At 42.5% G+C, this 20,341-nt stretch overlaps 1 protein-coding gene across 1 annotated transcript; it reads right to left on the bottom strand.

The window, feature by feature from the left end:
- Nucleotides 1–4,096: 4,096 nt before the first annotated feature.
- On the bottom strand, nucleotides 4,097–12,300 carry GPRC5B (G protein-coupled receptor class C group 5 member B; the record flags this gene model as incomplete). Its single annotated transcript, XM_082006499.1, has 3 exons — nucleotides 10,246–12,300; nucleotides 5,574–5,686; nucleotides 4,097–4,141 (listed from the first exon to the last, which is right to left on the bottom strand). The coding sequence occupies exons 1-3, from the start codon at nucleotides 11,249–11,251 to the stop codon at nucleotides 4,097–4,099; spliced, it is 1,164 nt and encodes a 387-aa protein (XP_081862625.1). The 5' UTR covers nucleotides 11,252–12,300.
- Between the last annotated feature and the right edge of the window lie 8,041 nt (nucleotides 12,301–20,341).

Below are 20,341 nucleotides of genomic sequence, written 5' to 3'. Positions count from 1 at the left end.
TAGCTCTTGCTGTGGTTCAATGTGGATTTCTTCCATCACTTACACAGACTTTCTCCTCTCTGTTATACCAGTACCCACCCCTCGTTTTTTTCCTAGTTGGTGATGCTGGTTGTTGCACCAGATCAGGAAAACCAAACCATTTGAAGAAAAAACTCTCAACCTGCATTTTTGAACCCCAGCTGTATGATCTTATCCCCTCCTTTTCCCAAGCACTAGCAATTGAGCCAGTACGGGAAACTGCTGTGCCAACTGGAAAAAAAAAAATCACTCGTCGTGTTAAGAGTTTGGCTGCTTAGCTCCTTGACTGGCTCACCATGGGTTTGATAGGTACCAGAGCTACGGGTAAATGTGGGAGTGTGGCCAAAGGTGAAGGAATGTGGGCCTAGCCTCTAGGAGCTGGATTCCTTTAGTTCAACTTAGCTTATATTGCAGAATTGCACCCAAGGTGTCACCACGGGACAATGCTGTCTGTAGCACCAGTAGGTTACTGTAATGGAAAAATTTTAGGTTGATTTTAACACCAAGTTAACACAAACATTGTAAGTAAATAGTAAAGCCTTTATTCTCGTTAAGAACAGCATTTTGAAAATAAAACATTTGCCCATGCTTTACAACCTTTGTAGTTTTGTATACTTATGTACAGTCCTCATTGTACACATTGATTGTCTTGAAAATCCTTTGAAGATGTACTTAATAAGATACCAGTATGCAACAATCAGCGGAAAAAAAGGGTATGTTATAAAACACACATTAATACATTTAATAAATATATATTATCTATCAAAAATTAGCTTTAGCTCTTATCAATTAATAAAAAGCACCTGCTTTTTAATCTTGTAAGTTGGTAGAATAGTCCAATTGTTTTATTATAAAAGCTACAATGCTCCCTTTTGCAGGGCCTTTGGTTAGACCCAACGCATCAAGCTCAAACAAAGCCAACCAAGATGCCTGTGTTTAGACTAAAACCAGAAGCATCTTCTGTAGTATTTCATGTACCTTGTTTATAGAAACAACTGTATGTATCGAGAGTGTTCTTTTGAAGATGCTACATATTTTCTGGCAAGTGTCAAACACCCTTAACTCATCTGAAAGCAGGACAGGATCTGTAAAGTATGGCTTTGAACTTTTTTCCAGCCATTGATCAAAAGCCAGTTATTATAAATCTTGTTTCGGTAATAGTTTATTCAGATGCCTTATGACTTCATTTCTCTGCATGGAAACACCAAGAGCAATAACCATCAAGGGACAACATAGTAGCTTTTATAGTATAAAAGGTAATTATAATTAACTGAACTGCGAAAGGCTTGTGCTTACTTACTACGTTGTTCACAGATGCTCTACATTCTAGATAACTTTCATAAAAGGCAAAAGTAAACAATTTGTTTACTGTAACAAAAATAAAAGTTAACATAAAGGTGCCTTTCTTCAATTACAGTTTTATTTGGGGCATATTATATCACAGACTAGTGACTTACAAAAAAAAAAGTTGCTTATTACTAATTGTATAAAGTTGGAAAATAAAGACCCTCCTAATCTATTGCCACACCTTCACCACCACAAATTAAACCCAATCCTGCTAATTTTTAATTTTGTGAATTGTCCACATGACTAACCCAATGAGACTAGTCACGTGAGTAGCAGTTTGAGGATCTGGCCATATCTTTGCATAAGGCCTCAAATTCCAAACAACTTCATCAGGAGCAGGATTGGGAACTCTAGTTATCAATTCAGTCACATCTAGAAAAAGAAAAAAATCATTTCTTAAGATAACTATCTTGTACAGATTTTGTCCAAGGTCTGTAAAATGTGTATTATAGTTCATAAATCTTGGTTGTAGCATGATAAACTTTTTTAAAAGAAAGCTGTCCTACCATTTATGCCATGGTCATCTTATATGTTTTTACAATAGAGTTTTATGAGGGTTTGTTTAAATTGGTTTTTAAAAGCAAAATTCTGCAAGCAAGTGATGGTAACATTTTTTATTGTTCCAAATGATTCATCTTCTTGGTAACTATCATTATCTTAAATACTATCTTATTTGATCAAAGCTTTCCTTAAAACAAGCAAAATGTATTTCTAAGTCACTGGATAGCATGCAATATCCCCCCCTACCCTACTTGGTTGCTAAGGCCATCTAGTTAGTTACAAAATAAAATAAGCAATCCCTAAAACAAGCACATGCTTCCTTTGCCTGGAGGAGGGAAGGGCAGGGGGGAGCTAACATGCTCCTTTACTCATGCATGACAGAAAAACATAGCTTCTGGAAGAGAAGGGCTTTGAAGTAAAACCCTATAAGATGATCATGGCAAGAATGGCAATACATAGTTTTTCCATATGTATATACACATATGTATCTGTGTGCAACACTCAGGGACTGGTCTTGCAGCCTCTGTACCTGTGTGTAGACCTACTGGTGTCGATGGGAATACTCATGCGAGTACAAGTCTGCAGGACTAGGTTCCTAATTCAGTAGAAATGGAGGTACATGAAGAATCAGGAAGACTCTTGAAAAATAAAAAGCTTGTATTTCTTTTGCAGTATACAGCAAGTAACTTCCTTCTGTGAAGCTACTAAGCTATTCAGTTATTTGTACATTGTATTTTTTAGTTTGAAAATATATACTTTTATCACAGCATATGCAAAGTTTAGTTGTTATATGTTTCCTATACCATCAAGTAAAAACAATTAGCTTTTAGTATTGAGGAAAGCTAAGATTAATATTGGCCAAACGGTGAGGATACAATGATGTTTTCAATGTCTGATATGTATTAAATGTTAAATAAAGGAATGATTGCTTAAACATAATGAAAAACCATGGCACAAACAATGGGCAATGGGAACCTTTTAAATAACCTGTAGAAAACAAAGATGAAGAGCTTTGCGAAAGTCTGCCTTACATCAACTCAAAAAAGTGTGTGTGTGGGAGGAGTAGGGAAGAAACCACCTTGAAAAAAAACACAAACAACAAGAAACCACCTCCAGCACGGAGATTCTACTAGCTAGGCACTAAAATGCACAACCACATTTAAATGCACGAACAGCTGCAGTCAAGGGGACTACTCGTACAACCAGGGATTAGAAAGAGAGGTCTTGACCCTGCCTGCTGCTGAGTTTCTCCTGAAAGGTGGTCAGTACTTCCCGGCTGCCACCGCGTTCCTGCTCGACACCATCAGCCCAACAGAACAGCCTGGCCCGGGCCGTACAGGGGGTTGCCTTTAGTCCACCATCACAACGAACTCCTGGCAAACTCGAGGCACGTTCTCGCTCCAGCTAAGTCTTTGCAAAAATATGTCCCTCCAAAGTTTCGCTTAATGGCTTCGTCTGTAGGAGAACGTGCGAGCACATGGCTCTTTCCTCACACCTGGGGTTGAGGCTGAAATAACGGGGAATTGATCCCACGCGGCCAAGGAGAGCTGGACCTACGCTTTTTCCCTCTGCTTCAGGAAGCTCCATAACTCGCGTGAAACATGCACAGAGCTTTCATCCCTCCAGAACTGCATTTCCTACACCAGCTTTTTAAGGAGGAGAGTATCAGGCTACAGCGTAATGGTAATTTAGCTGCCACCGAGTGACAATGCTTGACTACACATGGTGCTACGTGACTTCACTGAACAGCTAGGCAATGAAGCAAACAAGGGACTTTTCATGACGTTTGAAATGAAGGGAAAAGGAGCAATATGGAAAGAAATCCTGCACGTTTTCACACTGTAGTGGCAATCTCTTGTGGCAACATGAATTCAGCTTAGGTGAGGAGGGTATTTTGCAAGCAACTGGCAACCAACAAAAACAGGCTTGCCTCGCGCACTAGTTACAGACAAGAGAATATCTTACATTTCAGAATCCCCCTCTTCCAATTTAAGGTGTGCCTACTTCTATTTTGAATTAGATTCAGCTTCAGTTTTACAATTTTGTTTTTGCAATTATCTTTTCCATTCAATGGTGTTCACATTTAGACAAAATCCTCTGTGGGATTTCGAAAGCTCCTGGATGTTTTGTTGCTTTGTTCTGGTACTCTTATGGATTCCTCCCTCAAAGACACACTGCCAGGGAACAACATCTGCAACAAGGATGCTTATTCTCTACAGCCTACAGCCTTTCACCAGAGGTGTCGTCCAGTGTAACTTGGCGGAGCAGTTGGTATCTGGAAATAAGGATAATAAACCCATAACTGAGAGATCTAGTCTGTTCAAAAACCAGTGTTACCATGCTATATGTACATGACAACTTTCCAGACAGTATTTCCAGAGCAAAGTGATACAAGGAAACTCATCTTCCACCCATACAGTACATTTAACTCTCTGTAAAAACCATGACTATATATACACACATTAATCTCTCATTTTACTATCTGATGTTCTCCAGTAAGCTTGTATCCACCTCAAAACAAAGCAAACAAAAAAAACCCAAACCCAAACCAAATTCTCTAGCTTCTCATCCTTAAACTGCCTTTCCCCCAAAGCTGCATATTCTAGTATCAGAAAACGTAGGCATAGATAAATCCAAACATCAGAAGGATGCTCTTCATTACTGACAGCAAAGCACAAGCCTTTTCATTTTATTCAAGTTGATATGTTTCCCACTGTCTTACCCACACGGGAGAATCCTTGTATCTAGTCCCTTTTGTTCACTAAAATCAACCAAAACTTTACTTATTTAAAAACAAAAAGGGACCTGCAATCAGATTGCATTATTTGGTTTTAAATGTAGAGGTTGAGTTATGGAATCAGCTCATGATTCAAAATAAAGAAAACTCAACTCACATGAGTGTAAACTGGCTCATGGGTAGATTTTTAAGAAGCATGTAGGTATGCATGAAAAATGTGGGGATGAAAATTCTTCTTTTTCAACAGTACGCCTGCTATATGAAATGTCTTCAAGTACAAATTACACATCATATGAAAAACGTTTAGAAAGTCTGTTTGGCATCAGATCACTAAGCCATTCTTACAACCACCAGGCTGCAGAAAAACAGGTCCATCAAAGAATGGCATGCCAAACTATAGTCTAGGAAAGAAAAATCAATGCTATTCACATTAAAATATTCTATATTCCTCTTTGATGAATCCCTTTCCCAGAGACGTAAACATCTGTAACTCAGTTACAAAGAACCACATGCATTTTACAGGAAAATGAAAGATATGTGAGAGACCACCACTATCTGCAACAGTGATTCTTATTTGAAGTAATGTATTGGTCTGTAAACATTTGTGTGACTCACAGTATCTTGAAAAAAAATCAGGTTAGAAATTGTGTCACTTGATAGTTATGTTAAATACCTTAACACAAATTTAATTTGAAAGGGCCATTAAATATGTAGTCTCACCAAGAACTTGGTTCACTCAAGCTACACTGCAAAACATGAACGGCCAAGTAAAGAAATGCAAAATACTTTGTAATTACATCTTTTCTAGAGGGAAGGGAAGCATTACATGCATACTCGCTGCCCAAATTTTCATCTATAGTTTTTCCCCCTGCTGTGAATAAGCTAAAAGCATAAGGTTTTTCAGTTAGCAGTGGTTGTATATATCAGTGCATGTCAAAGATTTCTTAAATCATCACATTTTGATACTTACAGTCCCACCATTTAGCACAACTGCCATCTCAGTTGGCTGATAAACATTGCTTCTAAAAGGAGCACTAGGTCGGCTTCCCAAACTGCCGTTTCGAAATCCTGCCGTTCTTAGTGCTGTGTTTAGAAAAGAGAGATCGTTCTTAGGAACACAATTAATGCATCTCCTTTGAAATCATAAAAATACCTTGCTTCCAGTTTAGTTACTGGGAACTTTGCCATTGATTTTAACTTTTACGCTGCCATACCAGTTTTCACGTTGCTTTTGAACAGCAGTTTTTCTTACATAGTTAGGGATGGATCACAGAAGAATCAGTTTTACATAAAATTAACTGTTTGCAACCAAATTTTTGAAGTTTGCTTCATCTCATTCCAATAGGATCCAAATGTTTTCAATCACTGAACCTTTGACGTATCTTGCACGGTATATTTTGCAAAGTGCTTACTGTACTGGTCTGGATACTGTGGGGTTAAGTAAAGTGATATCACATTTTGCTTTCTATCAAATTCAGAGGACAAGGATCCAAAACATTGCTCGAGCCAGTGAGCATGCTCACAACCCCCCTGAGCATTACTTCAGCATGACTAGCGTATAAGGATTTTCCAGATGTTTCAGATTATATTTACTCTGAGAAACTAGAAATATGAAGTAAATACTGCTTTTGAATAGCTTAAACATGGCAACTGACTGAAGCAAAAGAGAAGATACTGATTGTCCTTCAGAACATTTATACCCAAAATACATCAATCTCTCCGTTAATTTTAGCACAAGCTTGGTTTCAAGATGTATATTCTGAATGAGAGATACGCACAGTTGGGGATATGCTTCTTTCTCTCTAAACCAGTCCAGGGGTTGGCACGTACAAACTCTCTTTTTGCTTTGGGGGTAAATAACGTTCACTGAATTCAGCTGTGGCCAGGGAAGAGAGCTCATTGATCCATGCGACTTGCGTGGTTACAACAGGCAATACTCATCTGTGAGTTGGTAAACAGAAACATGCCTAGTTCAGGCACCTGGGGCAAGAATTTGTCTTAGAGTTAATTCAAATTACAATTCTGCACTCTCTGGCTGAAATCATGAACAAGCTGAATTTTACAAGAAATTCAGCATAGACTTTAATGAAGCCAGGATTTAATACAGTTGCACTGCGTGGAACAAGATTTAAATGGATCCTACTGCCATATGCTGTCCCCCAGCCACTGCTACTCCTCTCTTTGGGAGTTGTGCACAGATAGGAGGAACAGTAGTGATTTAGCACAGATACTTGGAAATCCAGCCCTGCAAATGCTCAGTTGTTGACTTCAGATACGCACAGACCCTCACTTGCTCTGTATTTTAAAATTAGATATTTTTGCAGAACACTGGAAGAACAAAAGATGAAAATGCCTATACTAGAATTATGTATTTTTTATTTCATATTTAACCATCTCAGGGTCAGTAGTATTCTTTCTTTGTAGTTTGGATTCTTATTGTGTGTTAAATGATTGCACTGGTATTTGCTAATACACATAAAGAAAAAAACCTCTTTATAATGCATACTATCGTTAAAGTATTTACAGAAAATATTTACAGAAAATTTCCATTGTCATTTCAAAGTTATCTTAAACAGCCAGTAAATTTGATTACAGATCGCTAAATCCTCCTTCCCTATTATTGCAATAACTCTAAAATTCTTTTAACATGAGAATCAAGAGATAAAGCTTGTGGAAAAAATACTAATTTTGGAATTTTTTCTCATACCCATTTTACCATTTTTTTCTTGTACTTTTTCCATTACTATTAAATACATCTACTTGCATAGAGGATGTATAGGTTAAAAAAAATAGTGCCAAGAAGATTTGAGCTAATGTCATGTCAAAGTCTCCTTTTAACACGTTATTTTAAGTTTTATTTATCTTTGGTTTTAGGCATTGGCTCCAAGGGTGACTTGTAGTATTAAAAGTTATTAAATGAAATCAGTTGAGTACCAGAGCTGCTTAGGCTTGCGTTTCTTGACAGCTGTAGCACTCTACATTTCATATTTAGATTTTTCACGTAGAAGGCAAATTCGCTTTGCCTTACAGAAGTTGCCCTACTAGTACGCACTGCATCTCCAGAGAGCACTGAGAACCCATCCAAATTGCCTTTTTCCAGGGTTTCTAAATACTTTACTAACATTTTTGCAAGACAACAGGTATGAAAATAACTCTTTTAAGTAGATACCTCAACTCACCTATCATATGAACATTAAAATCCCAGATTAGCATGTTGTTTAAATGATGTTTAAATAACTGACTTTAAAATAGTTTTGCTTTATTAATGCTTAATGATATTACTGGAATAGAACAGCTCTTACTGGTACATATAACTTGGAGCTACATTTTGCTAAGAAAGCGAGAAACTAGGAGAATGTATGCTTGCTTGAGCCTATTGTTTAAAGGTTGTTCAGATTCATAAAATGCTGCTTAAAGTCTTTAAAAAGAGAAAGAAAAAAGAGCAAAATTACTAAATTACTTTATACAAGTATTAATGGAAATAACAAGAATTAATGGAAAATATGTTTATCCAAGCATGTTTTCTATTTAAAGCTAACTACTTACTAAAACAAATATTACAGTCAGGGAACTAAGAGGTGTTTTCCGGTTATCATGAGTGCTTAATGATGAATTCTTGAATTGAGGTTAATTAAATGAATGAGAGAGAGCATTCTCTACATACCTGCAGAGAGCCAATTGCTAATAGATTCCAGGTGCTCAGCCACTGACAACCATCAGTACAGTGATCTGACTTAAACCAACACTTCAGTAGCCATAGTACGTGACTTGAGTATTATTACCTGTGTTTACTTTAAGCCTCTACCATACCAGTAAGTTTTCTCTCCAAACCCTGCTGTCATAAGTCTTTACTTAAAGAACCACTGCAAAGGAATAATGAATCTGTTTTGATTTATTAAAAATGCATGAATCCCTCTCCCACATGCCATAGGAATAGGAATGACTTGCATTTATTATGATAAATATTAATAAGGGCATCAGACAAGGAAATCTATTTTGTGTTGTACTGCATAAAATTCAGATAGATTGAAACAGAACATATATTGCACTATAATAGATCCTATAATGATTTTATAGCTGTCATACGTCTATCCATTTCACTAAAAAACTTAATCACTAAATAATTAGATTGAAAAGGAACTTCCTGTTCTTTCTAAAATGTATGCATGAATGGGAATAAGACAGAGTGAAAGATCCAATTTTGTTCTTAGATCTTCCTGAGTCAGAAATAGCTCCACCGAAGTCCCTGCAGTTACCTTACTATGAAATTAATTTAACGGGGAATGGAGGACAGCAAAAAAAGATGAGCGCTTTTACAGTCCGTCATGAAGCTGCCTCTGCTACTCTGGAACATTAGCAATAAACAACCATTCTTTTATCCATGCAATTTTTTGTTTGTTTTACCACTGCGCTTGGTATACACTCACAGGATCTTAACTCCTTCTGTTCAAAACTTTCATACTAGGAGACCTTTAAAGTTCCTGCTGAAACACTTAGAAGAAAAATGCCCTCCTGACCTGACACTGTGACAAACAAGAGTGCTGTCTTCCTCCGTATCTGGTCTATACCCAGAGGAAACATCAAACCCAGAGGAAATCAAAGATACATAAAGATCAACAGGAAGGTGAAGTGCCTGGACAACGTGCCCCAAGCCTTCTTTTGGGGGCTGCCAAAGCCACGTGGCAACTATTGGCTGGGATACCGAAGTCCTCTTCTCAATCGCAGGGAGTAAAAAGCAGTTGGACTCGTACTGAAATCCTTCATCCGACTGGGGGACAGCACCAGACCACAACCTGCACCGCAGAACACCCCGGGCTCGCGCTTCCCTTCGCCGCGCAGATAAGCATCCCTATGTATTTTCTGATACGAGTTAGATGTTCAGCAATGGTTTGGATCTCCTAAGCTAAGAGTTGTTGCTGGCCCTTTCAGTAACTACTCAAAACCATTTTAATTGCAGATTTTAGTAATGTGTCATCACACATTGTTCTATGTCACCAAACAGGTATGACAAGGAAAGCAACCATTACCTGGAAACCTCTACCTATGCATACTCTGTTCAGATGTCAAAGCTGTCAGAACAAAGACTGTCTTTGAACTTGTCTATATGCCGCTTTGCGTTTCCCCCCCTCCAGTGTCACAAAGTGGCATTAAATCCGACTTCAATGAAAATATAATTAATAATAATTACTTTGCTGCTCAAGAGGCTGAGCATTTTGTAACATAGATCACTTGATTTTTTTCCTGGGTTTTTGGAAAATATTTCATATTAAATGTTGTTAACTGATAATGACAAAAAATTGCATTTAAACCATTTTAAAATAGAGGCTATTTTTCCCCTCAGTGAATTTTTTTGGCTTTCAGTGTTGGCTTTGCATTTGAAATTGTTCAGTTTTTCAATGAAAAACCAACACGCAGAAGAATAATTGTAACCGAATATGTATTTTCTTAATTGTGTGGGGGTTTTTTTATTATTTTCTCCCACTAGGTGACATGTTAATGAAAATTCTAAAAGGGTAGAACACACAGTGTGAAAAAGTATGGTATTTGTAATGACCTTTGTTTTGAACACCTAAAAAATGTCTCATACAGATCATTTCCTTGACTAGTACAGAAAGATATAGTCCTCTATAGTGAATTCTTACCTGCATTATGCTCATCCATTGAAAAGGCTTTATTTTCCATGTAGCTCCGAGGAAGCTGTATATCTTCCTCAAAAGCAGTTTCACGCATCCTTGGCTGTGAAGTATCGAAATAATTGGGAGTGTTTTCCTGCTGTGATGGAAGGATGGTACAGTGGACCTCTGGGATGGCATGAAAAATAACAAACACCCAACCACTGGACACCAGTGCAATAGCAAGAGTGGGATCACTCCACTTGTCTCTTCTCTTTAGCTCAGCATTACCAAAGAGGTACATAGTCATCCAGGCTACCCAAATCAGAATGGAAAAAAAAAGTGTTATAATGAGGCATACTCCGTTTTTCTTCCATTTCTTAAACTTTCCACAGAGAGTGAAAAGAGAAAATCCCATGGTGAATACCATCAGGAACATAACGTAAATCAAAGCCATAGCAAAATCCATTGGTTCGTAGCTGCAGGCCAACTTGTTATCTCTGACAATTGTCAGTATTAACCACTCGGTTGCAATAATGACCTGAACGAGCATCAGGCAGATTGCCACACCAGCTAGATGCCAGCCAGATGGACTCTTCCCATGTCGAACTAGTCTACGAAGTCTCCAGGCTTGAGCTAGCAAGCACGAGAAGCACAAGGCAAAGATAACTCCCCATAGAAATCTTCGGGTAGAGCACACCATTTCATCTTCTTGTATGATGAAAGCAAACGTCAGCCCAAACAGTCCGAGAGTCCCAAAAAGAAAGAGGAAGTGCATTCCCAGCGGGCTCTTCTTCTCTTTGTCCTTGATGAAGGGCAGCCTCACCAGCAAAATCAGCATCAGCAGCAACGTGGTCAGCACACCTGCGCCCGCAACTGCCTCCACCACTATTCCCCAAATGGCATCCAGGTCGCACAGGTAAACATACTGAGGAAGAAGATCCAGTCCGCACCCTCTAGACGTACTTGAGTTTTCAGAAGAGCCATAGCTGATCACAAAGAGGAGGAAGAAACCAACAGCTGGGTAGGTTTTCATTTTTCTGTCCAAGACAACAAAATATTTGTTTGTTTAGCTACAGTTCACTTTGGATGATTTCACAGCAATTGGAAGCACAGCTTGTTTCGGCAACACATGTTTACTGGTTTTTTGCACTGGATTTGCAGCTGGCATAGCCTACCCCTAGTCCCCTTTGCTGCCCTCCCAGAAAGCTGCGCTTGTCTGTTGTACTCAGAATGCAAACTGACTCACTTCTGTCTTTGCACAGATTGAAAACAACATTTCCAAATACTGCCCCTGCAAATATCCTAAAACACAACCAGAAGAAATTATGTATCCCGTTGCAAAATAATACATTATCTACAGTACGTTATTGTTCAAATTCAGGTGCTCCAAGCATGTGTACATTGCTCTGGGCCTCATGCAAGTGTTAAGTTGTATCAGAATTAGCCTGTTTCACGGCCTGGCACCTTTTACTGGAATAAAGGCAGAGTCAAAACCACTTTTTTTTTTTTTTTTTTTTTTTTTAAAGGATAGAGCAGTTCCAGGAAAAGAAACAGTGTGCTTTTTTTTAAAAGGAAGATCTTGTTTTCAAGCTTGGTCAATAGGCAGTTATAATATGCACTCCTTTCATCCTCTTCCAAAGCCCAGGTATTAGATTGCCTTTGCAAATGGGAATGGTCAGCTAAAGAAATCCCATATTCTGTGACAGTGGTGCACACATGCAGTGTCATCAATCAACTAATCAAAAATGAATGACTCATTGTGCTGCTTAGCAAGTCCAAAGCCATTCAAAGGAAAGAAACAACAAAAAACAGAGCATCACTTTCCCCAATCCAGGCAGTGAACAAGCACATCCCACTCTGCCCTCAGGACCAAAAGCCTGGACGGGTCCCAGCTTAAGTTTTAGGAAGAACATGGGTTAGGTGCTTTAAAAAGGTATATGTTATGGCATTTGCTTTTATTAAGCAAAGCAGGGCAAAGGAGATGATTGTTAAAAATGTAACCGCTAAATGAAGAGTCCGCCCCAGCGATAGCTGCCCTGTAAGGGCAGTCTGAAGTAAACGCTACGTGTACCAGATACGAAACCTGATGCTGTTAACCTTCACTTGCATGAAATGCTCAGAGTAAGACTTCCGTTCGGATGGTATGACTGTACAGAAGAAAAGCACCATATAAACAGGCAATAACGTTGGTCCTGTAGCTCACGTGATGTGTTTAAGACAGAAAGCGAGAAACAGAGAAACTATTGGTGGTTCTTCTGTAAGTTAGCCAAACAGCCCTGACTGACTACCCATCTAAAGATACTGCATAAATCATAACTGCATTTAATGAAAATATTTAAAAGTTTAATGAGAGTTGAAAATGGCTTAAAGTAATGGTGCAATGTTGTTGTATTGAACATGATCAGTCATAACCAATACAAAAACTATTTACATAGCCTACGTAGTCTATTTACATAGACTCTTACAGCTGAGAACTGCGGGTTTTCTTCCCGTGCGTTACAGTCGTCTGTAAGTTGATCAAAGTTAAAGCTGGTAGATGTCAATCTTCAAACTACTGTTCATTGCCCTTCCACTGAGTAATGACCAATGCCCGTTTTCGGCATGTGGCAGGAGACAGATGATGGAAATTAAGCTGTTTCCTGTTAGAGGCACCAAGGCAGCAAATGTGCTAATATAAATGCGTAGTGACTTTATGGTCTTCATTCATACAACAGACAAAAAAGCTTATTGCAAAACTTCATCTCAGAAGTGGAAGCTGTGACAAATAATGTGATCTGGGATTGGGCAAACATGAAAAAGGTAATCGATGATCTTTGCCCGCCCATAGAAGTTACAGTATCCTTGCACTATTGAAAAGGCTACAGTGTTCTAATGATGCAATGACCTGCAGCTAATGGCTAATGATTTTTTTTTTCTACCTAGCTGTAATTTACTTCATGGTGAATTGGTAGAATATTTATTTGTTTATATCTGATTTGTATAACAGGTTTCTCAATGACTCTGTCGCAACACTCATGTTAAAAACACTGACTTTACAGACAGAAAACTAATCATCAGTGAAATATATTCATTTTCGTATTGAATATGGTTACGCTCAATAAATCTCCTTGCCCTATGAGTACATAATTAACTAGAAGGAAACATTCTGAAGGTAATTTTGCAATTCCTTCTATGCACAGGCAATAGTGCTTCAACTAGTGCATTTACTCTTTAGAACATCCAGAATGTCCTAAGTGTGAAATGGTCAGTGCCTGCCGATACAAAGGGAGGACATCCACTAGGATCTACTAAGGCAATACTGCAAACCACTGGCACCAATTTCAAGCAGCAGGAGGTCGTGTGGAAAATTATTAAAAATGCATTCTAAATGTCTCCCAAACCGTAAATAATAAACAGCCTTTAAGTGAGGGTCATGTTAATTTTCCACCATCCTATCACCTACGAATTATGATATGCATGTACTAAATTGGTTTCAATAGTAGCTTTGTTTATTAGCTCCAGAGACTTGGAGGGTAATGAATTAAGTGCAAGTATCTCCAGTTCTAAGATTTCTTCCAGTTTTCTGGTTACTTTATTCATGTCATGTAACCCTCATGTGATTGAGCTATTCTAGGACAGTCTGTTTCCATGGAGATTGTGCTGCATGGGTAAGCAGTCATATTGTCAGCCCATCATTTGTTTCCTCTTCCTATTTGGAAGTGTTTGGGAGGGGGGAAGGGAGGGTTAATGAATTTTGAGTATTTCCCCTGCCACGAAGAAGTAGTTTCTTTTGCAAGGGGGAATTAAGCTGTGACAAAATATATTGAGATTTCAGACAAAATATATATTCAGAAATGCTGAGGTGTTCAACTCAAGAGGAGTTTTCCCAAGGTACTTCCATTTATGAAATTACTTTTGGGAGAGCTGATGGAGATAAACAGTGGTTCTCTTAGAAAGCTCCTAGATTGCTATAGTATTGACCAAGAAATCTCTAGGACTGCTGACAGGTATTCTTGGCGTGAAATCACATTCCTACCAGTGTCAGTAAGTCTCGCCCAACAGTAGATCCTGTCCACACCAAAGCTTGCAAACAGGCTCGAAACCTCCAAACAAGGAATCTTTTCCTCACGGCTGCTATCATATAGCCATGTTTGCAACCCGCTTACTACGTATTTCTGCCAGACTAGGTAAATACTGGCAATGTTAATAATCAAGCCCTGTGATGATACCAGCCAAAATCCCCTGCCTAGCACTGGTACTCAGCACTGAACTCAGCTGTACAGACCAGGGAAACACTGCCATTACACGTTTGGCAAGGGAATGCCACAGCTTTAGTTGAAACCATAGATTCAATAAACTTAAGGGAAAACTAGGAAGGCTTTTTGTCAGAAAAATATGTTTTGGAAAAGAGAAGTATATCAATATGGGCTTTTTATTAAAACAGTGTCTTCCTCAAGCCTGTGCTGTGGGTAGAAGGGCAGAGTCCTGTGTCTCTCGAGATTTTATAGTAAAATCTTCTGTCTGCACATTATGCCCAGTAGTTACCTAAATCAGTAACTGCAGAGGAATAGTATTTTTTATAGTATTGTTATATTTATGTCTAGATTAGCTCTTGGCAAAGTTATGCAACCTCACGGTAGTAACAATAACGCTCTATTTTGACTGGCGCTTCACTTCTGCTATTACCAGAGAGCTACAGCAATCGTAATACAAATGTCACAGAAACATTCCAGCACAGATATAGTAAGTGGCACCGATATATCCCCCGCCTAGTTGGATGGAACTGTTCATACAGAAGGAAATCGACTTGAGATTTTCTTGTTCCCAGATCCCCCTCCAAAACTCTATTTCATTACCAGTAGTTAAGCCAACAGACCTGAACCCAGAGCAATCACAAGCACTTAAAATGAATCAATAAGCCATAGACATTTCACACAAAAGCAGCAAACAATGAGCAGTACAGCTTGCAAATCCAGTCCTCAATTTTTGGTCCAAAATCTACTCTCAATGACAACAGTAATAACTCCACTGTTTTCAGCAGAGTGAAGTTCCCTACATTGTCTGGTGTAGAATCACTACAGAAATGGCAGACACAAAGCTGCCCCAGGGGGTATGACGTACAATTACAAGCAACTAAGCAGAACCAGAAAATCTCACAGTTGTCATCAAAAAGTTGTCATGGTTAAAAATTAATGAGGCTTTCAATAGCTAAAGTCTTCTGACCAAAGACTGCAAGTATCTCCTATCTGGTCAAAAAGATACTGCTGTATGCTGCTCGAGAATATATTTATAAAGAATAAATCTGTAACCATGCAAAGATTTAAGGTTAGGCTAGTCATGGTTAGGTGTAATATCTGTTCCCCTTTTCAGAGTCCTAATGTTAATCAACTGGTACAGGAAGATGCATCCAATCACAGAGGAGAAAAGCGATCTCGTAAATAGAAGCAATAGTAGCGCAAACAGTAACCTGGTCCGCCACACATGGGCAGAAGACTGGTTCACTGCACAATTTCCAAAAAACCGCCCCCGCCACGAAGTGTTGTGGAGAGATGCTAGTGAGTGAGGAATTAATCACAACGTGGGATCTCTGCCAGCTCCTTTCGATCAGATCTGAAGAATGAGCTTCAGGACTGCTAACAGAGCAGCAGCCACCGAGCCGAGATCAGACTGCTCACGAGATGTATTTCCAGAATAATAATTAATAGTGCAATTGTGCTTTGTATGCAAAAGATACGGCAGTGATTTAGACACCCTCTGCATTAGAATAATACACACCATGCTACGTACAGCCTCACAGTTACAGAAAGCAAGACTCCTCTCCAAAAAGGACATGTAGAAAAAGTACTGTTTTCATTTAGAAACACCTTGCAATGCTGAATATAATATTAAATGATCTTTCTAATGTTCTAAGTGCTCACAATTCCCTTCGGTCAGATTCTGTATATCGCCTGTGCCTAGATACTTCCGACTATAATGCCTCATGTTCATTACACTACTGATAGCAATCGATGATAGCAATCAGTGTTTTTCTTTTCTTTGCTAATTCTCAGACTGTTTCTGTGCATGCCACAGCCTCATGACAGATGGGTTTCCTTCACCTGATTTCTTCTGATGCAGCGAGAGAGCACCTCGACACCGATATTCACTGCTGGTAAGTGGCAAACACCACCGGCAAACCGATACTCGGTTCCGTAGCGGTGATAACCCACTTAGGTGTTGAGGTTGAGCAGGCGGGGAATCCTGTTAGCCTTGGGATAAAGGTGTAAACAAAGGGTTCACCTAACTGCTAAATCCTGCCGCTGCTCGGCTCCGGGGAGAGCCGATACAGAGACGGCGCTGCCTGTTAACCGCAGGGGAAGCGCCCGGGCTCCCAGCGCCCGCCGGCCCGGGACCCGCCGGCAGCAGCGGGGCCCGCAGGCGGCCCCGGCCCCCCCGCTGCCGGTGCGCTGCCGCGCAGCACTGCGCGGCGGAGGGGCGCAAAGGCGCCTGGCTTTGCTGCCACTACCCCGCGTACGAGCGCGGGTGCGGGGCCAAGCAGCCCCCTCCCCGCAGGCCGGTACGCAGCTGCCTCCTCCCCGGTCTCCCCTTAATCCGCCTGCAGCCTCCTCCTCCCCCCCGCCCCCCGTACGGTGTCTCCCCCGCCCCAGCCGCCTCTCTTTTGTCCCTCCGCTCGTTTCTCTCCTCGGCTTCTTCTTCCAGTCTCTCCCTCCCCATCCTGTCCCCGAACTCCTCTGTCCCCCTCGCCAGTCTTCTTCCCCGCGGCCCCCTGCTCCAGCCCCCCCGCCCTGTCCTATATCCCGCCTAATCCCCCGCCCGGGCTCCTCTGTCCCGCCTGCTGCCTGCTGCCGGCCGCCGGGCTCGTTCCGCGGGCAGCGCGCGGAGCCGCGCCGTGCCCCCGCCCGCCGCGCTGCCCGGGGCCCCGCCGAGCCGGCCCCGCCGCCGCCCGCCCGCTCACTCACCCGCTGGCTGCTGCGGCCGCGGGCGGCGGGCAGCTCTGTCCCCAGCGCGCCGCAACTCACATCCCGGCACCGCCGGCGCGGCGGCTCCGCGGCGGGGAGCGAGCGCAGCGCCGACCCCCCCCGCGGCGGCGGCGGCTCATGGAGCGCTTGGCCCCGCTGCGCGGCGAGCGGAGCGGTGCGGAGCGCTGCGGTGCCCGCCGCGCTCTGCCCCCGCCGCGCTCCGGCCCCGCGGCCAGCCCCCTCCCACCGCCCCGCCCCAGCCCGGCCCGGCCCGCACCGGGGCGTCCCGCAGCCCCGGGGGAGGCAGCGGCGGGCATCCACGCGGCAAGGGTGCGCGCACACGCGCGGGCACGGGGCTGCGTGTGCAGCGCGGCACGCGTGGGCTTGCACCCTCGGACACAGGAACGTTCGCAGCCCTACGTGCTGCTACAAGGTGACGTGAAGGCGGGAGCGCGGGGGCGCGGAGCAGGCACGCGGGCCGGCATTCCTGCGCGCTCCCGGCCGCACGGTGAGGGCGAGAGGAGTGGCGGCAAGTGCGGGCTCGGAACGCGCCTCCGGGCACGTCGGCTGCGCAGGCACACCTACGGCCGGCGTGGGGACTTCAGCCGTGGGACGTTTTGCAGCCCTGTGACAGCGGGGATTTCGCAATGGGCTGGATACGTTCACCAAAGCTGCCCCGAATGCGAGCGTCCAACCTGCTGCTGCCTTAGCCGCTAAAGAGAAGAGAAAAATGTTAAGAGCCTCTTTATTGTGCGAGCGACATTTTACAGCCCGTTTATGCTGCAAAATTCAGGAGCAGGCCCTGTGAGCGCATGAGGCCCTGCAACGGCGATGCCGGGAACCATTTGGTATCTGCCTCCCGCCCTCCAACGCGCGGCTCATCTCCTGCTTTCCAGCTTCTCCACAGCCCAACTCTGAGGCATCTGTAACCCTCATGCACGGGACAGGCCTTCCTGCACACTTCAGGAAGAGTTACCTGTAGCAGGGAAAGCCAGCTTCAGCCTGCGAGGTTCATGAACAGCAGGAACTTGCTTGCCTCTTCAGCTGGTTAGAGTACGTTTGTGTGGGGCCTCTGTGACTGGCAGCTACGCTGTATCGTGCATCCGTGGTTTCATGCTTTCCCTTAAACCTAACGAGAAACTGGGCAGCTACAGTTAACGTGGCGTTATCAGCGGGGAGCAACTGACGCCTGTCCTTCCTGAGCGCGGGCAGCGCGCCGCTCTCCTTGCCAGGTTTCCGTGTCCAGACCCTTCCAAAGGGAAATGTCTGCTCTGAAACATGCATCCCTCAGTACAGAAGAGCTGTAACCTTTAAACAGGCTCATCCTAACCTGTGTGGATTTATTTAGATGTCACTTACTGTGCCTTGGGGGGCCACCTGAACTTCTCAGTGCAGCCGAGATGGAGGAAATCGGATGGTGCGGTTGGGCTGTAATTGCCTCTGTTTAGGCAGGGCAATGGGGGGAGAACAGCTGAAGCAGAGGAACAATTTCACATTTCTGCTCTTTTCTCTCTCAATTTCTCTGCCTTGCTGATTCTGGATTTTAGGCATTGGCTCTGTTTGAGTCACATGTAAGCAATAATACCGTGCCCTTGCATCAGTCGATATCTACGTGCTATTCAAAGTAAAACAGGATAATTTTACAGAAACTGAGGTGGTGAGAGGTGAAGCAGCTGTAAACTGCCCAAGGTCACTCTGCAGTCTGGCAGGCGTGTAAAAAGTACTGATTCACCAGATCAGTCTGTCCCCCCCCTCCGGCTTGGGAGCCTGAGCCAAGCACCCAGATACGACACTAACAAGCAAAGACCTTTTTGTGTATAAATAAACACATAGAGTTCTCTGTACCATGCTGGATACAGAGAGGTGGACCAGAGGGAAGGATGAATCACAAGAATTCATGTGCTGAAGGTCTTGGCCCACTCACAACAGAGCAATGTACTGAGCCCTTCAGCAAATGCAAATCTCGGTCATTGTTCCCTTCTTTCTCTGTGTCTCTAACACAACCCCTGGTACGGGTAAAGGAAATGGCCTCCCCCATTTGCCTTTTACTGATAGAACAGGGAAGATAATGCCCCTCTCAGCCATTACTAGTGGATCATTAGCGAATAAGGCTGGTTTCTGTCCTGCTGAAGCAGTTTTTAGTGTTAGCTACCATGAAAATGTGTAGGACAGAGCACCAAATCATCAAAGAAATTAGAGGAGGACTTTGTAGAGTAGCTGGACTAAATTACATCTCCCATTGCATTACTTTTTTTTAGTATCTGGCTTTGAAAATATGCTCTGAAAATACGCTTTTATTGAGGGAAAAAGTATTTCCGTCAGTCAGCCACTAACTCGGCAGCAACTTCAGCATTTCCTCACTTTGAGAGAGCTGGTAGGAGGAGGGAGTAGGTTCTATGACCCAGGCGGACCATGTGAATCCCCTGATTTTGCATGGTGCTCCCAGCTCCTACACTTCTGGGAGCCTGCAGCGGCTGCAGCCAGCGGCTGCCTGCACGTGAGCACTGCTCGGAGGAGGCTGGCGAAGGGGCGAGGTGCGCAAGGCCAAAGTAAAAGTGAAATTTAGAGAACTCTGCTTATGCCATGCAGTACTTCTCATAGCCAATGACTTAAAAAGATGTAAACTCAATGCTTTTGTTCATCTCTGAAAGATCAACATATACATATTTATCAGTTTGTCTTTAGTTCACACTGGGCATGTACTATGCTCAACTTAAAACACCCACCACTTTTCAGTAATTTTTCTATTTTCTACAACACACAGTTGATCGTTTAATCGATTTTTAGTTTTTCTTTCTTAATATTTGGCTTCCTGCTTGTGACAATAGGTAAGCAGAGTGCTTGTGTGATGCGGCATGTCCACAATGATTTCTCTTCTGCAGCAGCGCTGCTAGCAGGATTTGACAGCAGAGAGTGAGCGTGTTACAGCAGCGCTCAGTGGATAGCACTCACCCATCAACGAATGCCAAATCCGTATTGCCACAGACTGTCATCCTTATTTCAGAATTTCTTCTGTGTCCCAACCTGAGATAAAGGCAATTTTCACTCTCTATTCTCTTCTTTCCCTCCAGGAAGCCTGGAAGGTGTCATGCTTACTGCAGGAGCAGGCAGAAAAACTGTCAAACAGTATTTCACCAACAGCCCTCCTATTGTACGGCAGGTCCTGCAGCACCTTTTCACTTGCC

Source organism: Phaethon aethereus (genome assembly GCF_964289735.1).
Source record: "Phaethon aethereus genome assembly, chromosome: 15".
Taxonomy (NCBI): Eukaryota; Metazoa; Chordata; class Aves; order Phaethontiformes; family Phaethontidae; genus Phaethon; species Phaethon aethereus.
This window is presented reverse-complemented; position numbering and strand designations above follow the sequence as displayed.